The sequence below is a fragment of the Saccopteryx bilineata genome, chromosome 3 (assembly GCF_036850765.1).
Source record: "Saccopteryx bilineata isolate mSacBil1 chromosome 3, mSacBil1_pri_phased_curated, whole genome shotgun sequence".
NCBI classification, from domain to species: Eukaryota; Metazoa; Chordata; class Mammalia; order Chiroptera; family Emballonuridae; genus Saccopteryx; species Saccopteryx bilineata.
Window position 1 is genome coordinate 270,373,567 of NC_089492.1, and position 8,966 is coordinate 270,382,532.

Genomic DNA, 8,966 nt, shown 5'->3' on the forward strand with positions numbered 1-8,966 from the left:
CTGGTCTCTCTTCTCCTCACTTTGTCCCAATTTTTAAAGCTTCTTGCAAGTTTTCTCTGATGAGTCATGCATCTACTCCCAAACCTTCTTCTGGGCCACTCATCACTTCTCCTCTGCCCGGTTCAGGCCCCCGAGGTGCTGGGTGCAGCGGCTCTTTTTCTCTCCTCATTTCCTCCCAAGTCCCTTCACTTGACCTGGTTTGAGTCCTCCAGATTGCTCACGCATTCCCTCATAGGAAGGTCTCCTTTTACCTCTTGCCCTCCTCCGCCTGTGCCTCCAGGAGCACTTAATGTGCCCTACCCCCGCCCGTTCCCGGACGCCCTTCCCGGCTCCTCCAGCCTCCAGCGAGATTTGCGGCCAGTAGGCCCTTAGTTACCACTGCCTGGATTCAGCCTGTTAGACGCTCTGGGCTGGCTGGGCTGGGATGGTCAGGGGAGATTTCCTGGAAGAGATGGTCCCCTGGAGGAACTTCTTTGGGACTTCTTTTGAGCTGCCTTTGGGTCGGCGTCAGCCCCCTGACTCCACAGAGAGGAGTTGGGGAACATCCACCAGCCTTCAGCCAACTGGTAACCTCTGGCCAAACTGTGCCTTCCTCCTTTCCCCATCTTGTCTTGAGAAAATTGTGCAAAGAGTGAGTGTTGGGAGCCCCCCCATCTTGATGGCCTTTGCTTCCCTGGGATCCTCATATCACGCCCCCCACATCACCCAGATCCCTAGCTCTGTCCTCTCCCCCACCCCTCAGACTTCGAGCAGGAGTCAGGCATTGAGACGGCCACACGGTTCAGCCCGGACGTGGCCCTGGCAGTGTCCACCACACCTGCTGTGCTGCCTACCATGGACGTCCAGCCCGTGGACACTCCATTCGAAGAGCTCCCCGCTGAGCGTCCCACCCCAGAGCCAGCCACTAGCCTGCCAGTGGTGACAGAGGTCCCGGAAGAGCCCAGCCAGAGAGCCACCACCATCTCCACTCCCATGGCAACCACTGCCACAACCACAGGGGCCCCGACTGTGGCCTTGGTGCCTGCCACAGTGGCCACTGCCGCTCCTAGCATCCCTTCTGCACCCCCTTCCACGGCCACCACCTCTGTCATAAGGACCACCGGCCTACGGAGGCTTCTTCCCCTTCCACTGACCACAGCAGCCACGCCCTGGGCCACCACCCCCGCAGCACCCTCACCGCCGACCACAGTAGCTGTCTTGGACACAGAGGCCCCAACACCCAGGCTGGTCAGTACAGCTACCTCCAGGCCAAGGGCTCTTCCCAGGCCAGCTACCACCCAGGAGCCTGACATCACTGAGAAAAGCACCCTGCCCCTGGGGACCACTGCCCCGGGACCGACCGAGGTGGCTCAGGTAAGCAGGTCGGGCGAGGACAGGGAGTGAGGGCAGAGAAGGGTGGGTCGGGGTCAGGAGTGCGGGAGGATGAGCTGGGCAGGGCTGAGGCCCGGGAGGTTCTGGAGAAGAGCCAGATCCGGGTGGGGAGAGGGGCATGTGGCTGGAGGGCCAAGGCTGGCTGAGAGTCACGGGATGATGATGGAGGTCGAGATGGGTGGAGATGGAGGAGGGATCAGGCTGGGTCTGAGGGTGTTGGGAAGGAATTGGGGGATGTGGCTTGGTGGGGGCAGGGCCAGGCCTGTGTGTTAACAGCGCAGACTCGGGCCAGGCAGCCTGGGTTGGAATTCTTCCACTGCCACTTTTTAGCCATGGGAGTTCAGGAAGTCACTTGTCCTTCTAGCCCCTCTATATCTCTGTTTCTTTATCTGTGAAAGGGAGAAAATAAGAATGCAGGTCACAGTGTTGAGAGAATTAAGTTCCTTGACTTATCCAAAGTGCTTAAGCTAATGCCTGGCGATAGCAAATAGACCAGACGTTTTGGTATTGCTGTTGTGATCATCATTGCTGTTATTATTAGTCTGAGGGCGGCCAAGCAGGCAGGCAGGCAGAGGAATGCTTGTAGTTGGTGGCAGGCTCAGTGCTACACACTTTACTTGTGCTGTCCCCCTCCTCACGCCACCCCGTGATGGCACCGTGGTCCTCGTCCTTTTACAGGTGGGCCACTGTCCCCAGGCTTTACAACCAGCAATGGCAGAGTCAGGATCGAACCTGGCAGTTGGCTCCAGAGGCTTGGGCATGTGTGTGCGCGCGCGATGGGGTGAGGGAGGGAGGTCATGGCTGGAGGGTGGGGACTGAAGGGAAGAGGATGGAGATGTCAGAATGCTGAGGATGGATGGGATCAGAGATGGGAGTAGACTGGTCCTTGCTGGGTACGCCGGGCAAGGAGAGTCCATGGTGACATTGGTTGGGCTGCGAAAGCCCTTTGCAACCAGCCTCACAGAGTAGTGCCCGCAGACGGTGGAGCTGCCTTTGGGTCGGCGTCAGCCCCCTGACTCCACAGTCAGCTCAGCAGCAGCAGGCCCCGCCCCTCTGAGCAGCTGGGCAGCCGTGGTTCGCAGGTGCGCGGCTAAGCAGGAAGGGGAGACAGTGACAGGACCAGGTTGCTGGTGCAGCCTGTGCACACTGCCTCTCAGCCTAGGCACCAGGCCCGGCCCTCCGTGCCCACCCTCTGTATCCCTGCCCCGATCCCTGCTCTGGTCCTGCCCCACGTGGTGCGAGCCATCCAGATTCGTGGTCACTGGGTGCTTCCCTGGACACCTGCCTCCAAGGGGCATCATATTCTGCAGTTGTGCTCTTGGACTGACCTCCAGGCTAAGGGACTCACCTCTGCCCCGGGCATGTGGACTGGGGACCAGGCCCAAGTATATAACAGTTGTATCCAGCAGTCCCCTAAGAGAAACTTAACAGGGACCCCCCAACGTAGCTAAGGGGGAAGTGATGGAGATGGGATGGGGACAGTGTGTGGCCAGGTGAGAACAGAGACAGTGCAGTATATGGTTAGAAACACAGATGCTGGAGTTGGATAGCTCTGGATTTTAGTTCTGCTTCTACTGCTTACTAGCTGTGTGACCCTGGGCAAGTCACTTAACCTCCCTGAGTCTATTTCCTATTTTATAAGTTGGGCGTAACACTACCTCTTTCGGTCTTTTTCTATAATTTCATACATCAGCCTGGTTAATTCTTTTGTGGACTGGCACAAAATTTCTGGCAGACTGGCAGTTAAACACAGGTGTAGATGTTGTGAGAGAAAATGCCCATAATGTGCTTAGCAAAGTGGCTGGCACATAGTGAGTGCTTGACAAGTGTTAGCCCACTGAGATAGAGAGAGAGAGAGAGAGAGAGAGAGTGTGTGTGTGTGTGTGTCTGCCCTGTGGCAGGGGGTGCCAGGGCCTGGTTTCTGGCCTCATGCCATTCTCCCTACAGACCCCAACTCCAGAGTCCTTGCTGACCACTCTCCGGGATGAGCCAGAAGTACCAGTGAGTGGGGGGCCCAGCGGGGACTTTGAACTTCCAGAAGAAGAGACTACGCAGCCAGACACAGCCAATGAGGTGGTGGCTGTGGGTGGACCTGCAACTAAGCCGTCACCTCCACCTGGGTCACTGCCCAAGGGTGCCCGCCCAGGCCCTGGCCTCCTGGACAATGCCATCGATTCGGGCAGCTCGGCGGCTCAGCTGCCTCAGAAGAGCATCCTGGAGCGGAAGGAGGTGCTTGTAGGTGAGGCTCGGGCCCCAGCGGAGCTCAGGGTAGTGCAGCTGCTAAGGCCTTTGCCCTCCAGGAACCCTGGAGGATGGCCTGGGTGTGAGCTTACAAGGAGGCCAGTTTCCCCGGACCCAGCCTCTGATTCTTCCCTGGACCTTCACCCATCCCAGGGTCTTGCTCTCACTTAATGTTTCCTCCAGTGTTTTCCTCAGCACCCTCTGACTCTTCTTCAGACTCTGCCCTTGACCCCTGCTTCCTTGGGCCATGACGGTTGACCCCTCCTGGACCTCACCCCCTGGGTCCTAATTTCTGAGCCCATTCGTTGGCTTGGTCTGCCCCCACCCTCGACCTCAGTCACTGAGGACTTGCCCCGGCTGAGTCTCCTGAGGAGCCTGGACTCCAGGTCCCAACCCTTCACAGGGAGGAGCAGGGTGGCCTTGGGCAGCCCTTCACCTCTTAGGCTCCCCTTTCACCAGCTGCAAAGTGGAGACAATCGTTTTGCCCTTAATTGATTCTCAGTGCATATCTAGTGATATCCTCTGGTTGGGAGGGGTCAGACCTTAGTTGTCATACCTCTTTCCTAATGGCATATAAAATACTGGAGCATCTTCCCACTGATGAGGCCTTACAGTGGATGGGGAACGTAGCACCACCCCTGAGCTGGTGCAGCTTCGGTGGGTTAATTGCTGGAAATGGCAGCAATTAGAATTGGCTCCAACTCCAGTCTCATCTTCTCGTCTCCCAGCCTTCTCCCCACTCTTGCCCCCACCCCCAGGGCCCTTCCCCTTTTCCCCAGACCCTCCCCTTATCTCCTACTCATACCCCCCACCCCACCCCCTCTGGACCGTGACCTCTGCCCTCTTCCTCCACAGCTGTGATTGTGGGCGGGGTGGTGGGCGCCCTCTTCGCTGCCTTCCTGGTCACCCTGCTCATCTACCGCATGAAGAAGAAGGATGAGGGCAGCTACACGCTGGAGGAGCCCAAGCAGGCGAGCGTCACGTACCAGAAGCCTGACAAGCAGGAGGAGTTCTACGCCTAGCGGAGCCACAGTGCCTCCCCAGAGCCTCAGCACTGCCCCTCTGCCCAGTCCCAGCCCATCCCACCAGCCCTGGCCTGGGACCAGGTCTGGGAGGGAGCCTGGCCCCTGGTCACCTTTTGCCTGCCCTCCCAAGGTCTGCCTGGATTGCCACCTTCACACAGATCTTCCCCAAGGCACAGGAGGCACTGCCATCTCCCCTCGACTGTGCCCTTATGAGCTCATCCCTTGCCCTCCACCAGCCTGTGGCTTTGGGACCTTATGTCAGATGGACAGGAGCAGAGAAGCTCCTGATTGGCTGATGGGAGAAAGAAAGGAGCTTGATTTGGGCTTGAGCCCTAACCTGGCTCCACGGGGCTTGTTGAGGTCTTCCTTTACGGGCAGAGAGGCAGTTGGGCTAGTTTCCGAGACAAGCATTCACAAGCTCTGTCCTTGAAATTGAGACACTGCCACCTCTTGCTTCTGTCCCAGGGCCCCTCCCTACCTGGGTGAGAGTCTGTCCCTTGTTGCCAGCCTGTTTTGTCCTGGCCTGTCCCAGGTTGTGGGGTCACTGTCCCCTCACTCCATCCCCTGCACATGCATCCAAAGGGTTCACCTCTGTCCTAGTCTGTCCCTGAGAAATTGGCTTCCCACGAGTGCCCTGGCTGCCACTGATAAGGGCTGGGCTGCTCAGACCTCCCTCTTGCAAGGGGCCTCGGCAAGATACCATCTCCCACAAGGTCACACATATTGCCACACCCAAAGACAAAAGCACGAAATGACGAAATCATGTGCAGTCCTGATCACCCTACCAGTCCAGACGTGTCACAGACACACACATTCTCCCAAAGATGTTTCTTCTCGTGTTTCTCACGTGCCGCCCCCCCCCCCATGCTTACGACAATGCAAATCACCGGTCCTGGTCACCCAGTGGTGATGGTGCGGCCTGCCCCCCTCACTGCCTCCGTCTCCAGCACACACAGTCCGGCACCATTCCTGGTCTCTAGCGTTCAGGCTCACTGGGGAGGGCGGAATCGAGCCAAGCGGTCAGCCCATATTGGGTCCCCTGAGGTGCCCTGTTGTACTCAGTCCCTCACCATAGCGCCCACCAGCCGCATTGCCGCTGCCCCTCGTGGGTCCGGCACAGTCGCACGTGGCTGCACCGACTCACCCTGGAGGACGGCAGGCGGGCGCTTGCCTTTCCCGTGAAGTGCGGTGTGGGAGGACCTTGCCACATGCCCCCTCGGGGCACTGCACCCCGGCCGGCTTTCCTCCTCTCCGTAGCCCGCAAAGAGTTGGTTTGGGGCCAGTTCCCCCACTAGCCAGGAGCCTTGCTGAGGAAGGCAGGTGGTTCCTGGGATGTAGCCTCAGGCTGAGGAAGGGGCCTGGATGTCCCAGGACCAAAGGTCCCAGGTGAAGAGGGAGCATGCGGCCCAGCCCCTGGTTTCCCCGCATCCTCCTCCTCTGAGCTAGGGGCTGACTCTGCCTCCCAGGACACAAGTCTCCAAAGTGCCTGTGAGGGTGGGCCCTGCCGCCGGGCCCTCTGCACCCTCTCCCCTTGGCCTCGCCAGGCCCACCTCAGCCCTACCCCGGGGTCCTCCCCAGGCCTTCCCTGTGGACACCTTGCCCGCTTATTTGGCCAAACAACTTGGCGGTCTTCCTGGCTGCAGCCGGATGGACCTGCAGCTGGAAGCAGCCCCAATCCGGACGCACTGCCTAGGCTGAGGACCGAGAGCAGGGCGGGGCAGGGGTGTCACAGGCCCCCAGCCTGCCTCCCCTTTCTTTACCCTTGCAAGCAGGGACACTTCTGTGGCTATGTTAAATGTGGGGTTGCAAATCTTTGGGGAGGGTGCGCTCAGCAGGGGCTCTTGAAGCCCGGGGGTGTGGTTCGACTTGGTAGTTGGCTGGTGCTCACACCCCCACCCCTCACCCACCACCCAAATTAAAGCCAGGGACCCAGGTTTTATTTCTGTTCTCTTTTCAAGATGCACTGGCAACAGAGTTCTGCTGGGTGAGGATTGGGATAGACAGGCTGCAAGGGCGAGTTTCCAGGGGGGCTTCCACATCCTGTGTGTTTCCACCACCCTCCTTCCAGGCTGGGGCTCACCTTTCAGACCCCGAAGCCCCTCTCAGCAGGGCTGCGAGGCTGTGAGGAACCCAGCCGTTCCCCGCCTTGGAGGGGGACAGGCACAGGGAGAGACATCCTGGGGCCCAGGAACTGTTGGAGGTGGCCTGGCCTCAGTCACCCCTGGAGCTGAAGAGCTGGGACACGGGGGTGGAGGACACCAATCCCAGCCTCCCTGTCTCCTGCTCCCTGGTGGGTTGCTGTCCTGGGGCAGCGGCTCGGTGGGAAGGCCTGGGCAGGCCAAGGCTGAGAAACCAGGGAGCATGGAGCAGAGAGGACCTGGACCCCCGAGGTGCCCAGGGGTGCTGGAACTGAGGCAGGAAACCCACAGTGGAGGGTGGGGGGCAACACGGGATGCGTGACTCGGGCTTAGGCTGGCTGGAGCAGGCTTGGAGCAGCCTGTGTGGTCCAGACTGACCCCAGCAGGCCCGACTCCACACATCCGAGGGCTGGCTTCTCACCTGGGGCTTCACCTTTTGGCACCAGCCTCTTCTCTGTGTCCTTAGCATTTGAGAGAAGGGGCCGAGGGCCTCGTTCACTGGGTCCTGGACCTGAGACAAATACCCAGCCAGGCTTTATCTTGATGAAGTGTAACAGTCCAACCAGCTGAAATCCACTCCGGCCAGCCCAAGTTGGGCAAGGTAATCCAAGAGAGAGGTCGGTTCAGAGGACGAGCTGGAGATCTCTTAGGTGCAATGTGGGTGCGGGGTCTGCCCAGGTAGATCCCAGTGGCACTTCCTGGAAGCATGGCCAATGCCAAAGGAGAGGGAGCTGTGTGGTTGACAGCCTGTCTGGGGCGTCGGCTGCCAGGGGGCAGGCTAGGGAATTGAAGGTTAGGCCCACCACCAGTTGTGATTTCTGGAGCTAAGCTCTGTCTCTAGGGGGCCAGAGGGGTACCTCTCCTGAAAGACTGCACCAGGCAGGGTTGCGGGCAGTGGCTTGGGGTGCTCAGGCTGGACCCTCCCAGGGTTGGCAAAGTCATCTGTCCAGGCCTCCAGCGGGGGCCCTGGGCATGGGAGCAAGCCCATTTCTGTCCCTTGGGGCAGGAGTGGCTGCCTCCTCCTCGGGTCTCTGAATTTTTTCTGACAGCCAATACCCTGGACCTGCTCCCCCAGGCCTCCTGCCTGTAAATAGAAGCTTACAACTGTACAGATTTACAGAGATGCTGAGGCTGGGCCTTGGAGTTGCTGACTGAGGGCTGAGGGCTGACGGCCCAGCATTCTCCAGGTGCCCACCTGGCAGGCAGCTCGGTGCCCCTGGCCCCAGCGTGGCGAATGCATGTACATATTTTTTTGTAGGCAGCGTGGCTCCGGAGAGCCCTGAAGACTGACTGTCCCTCCTGTGCGTCTTTTCTCCTGTACAGAGCCCTCCAAGAACCTGTCCTGGGGGAGGTGGGATGTTTGTCCTTCCCTGCCCCGGGCTCTCCCCACCCTCTCCTCATAACCTGTTATTAACCACACCTGTCTTGAGTTCATGGCCAAAAGTTTAAGGAGAAGCGAAGGAAAGAGACTGGAAAGTGACCGAGGCGCCTGCCCGGCTGTGGGCGCTCCCCTGTCCCAGCCTTGTGAAGGAACTGTTGGGGTTTTTTGTTTTGTTTTTTTTTTTGTTTGTTGGTTTGTTTGTTTTTTTTAACACTTCCCGTGCTGTGCCCATTTATAAGAGGAAATAAAATTAAGCTGAAATGATGTGCTGTGACCAGAGTGTGAGACAAACAGAAAAGTCATTTGGGGCGGGGCAGCCCACGGTCCCCCTTGGACGTCCGACATCATCTGCTTTAAAAGAAATTGAGACCCAAGCAAGGAGAATTGACCAGCAACCCCTTGTGGGAACCATTATGATAAAAGCTTCTGCTGGTTGACACTGTTCAGGAAACCACGGAGCTGACTGTGGCGAGGCTGTGGTTGGGTGGGAGCCAGGCTGTGGTGGTGTGGGGGGCTCTGTGGTCCACACCCAGGGGAAGAACTGTGGCTTCAGGCCACAAAGAGCAAATCTGGGGACCACAGGATATTGGAATCAAACCGGTGAGGTGGAATGGTTTCAGGCCCAGGTGGCATTTCCTAGCCCTGGCTGCAAGAGCTGCTTAGCCTTTCTGGGCCTCAACTTTCTCACCTGTGAAATGGGACAGCAGTGAACAACATCCCCTACATGGAATGTGGCACTAATTACAGAAGAAGAACACTTAGGACAGTACCTGGCACAGCCTCAGCCCACAGTCTTGGATGATGGTGTCG

General features: G+C 58.6%; 1 protein-coding gene across 1 annotated transcript in view; it reads left to right on the forward strand.

The window, feature by feature from the left end:
* Positions 1-8,420, forward strand: part of SDC3 (syndecan 3) — a 40,841-nt gene extending 32,421 nt beyond the window's left edge. Inside the window, exons 4-6 of the mRNA XM_066266566.1 lie at positions 743-1,353; positions 3,319-3,610; positions 4,468-8,420. Coding sequence (XP_066122663.1) covers positions 743-1,353; positions 3,319-3,610; positions 4,468-4,634 — 1,070 coding nt within the window. The 3' untranslated portion in view covers positions 4,635-8,420. The remainder of the gene's footprint in view (positions 1-742; positions 1,354-3,318; positions 3,611-4,467) is intronic.
* The last annotated feature ends 546 nt before the right edge of the window (positions 8,421-8,966 follow it).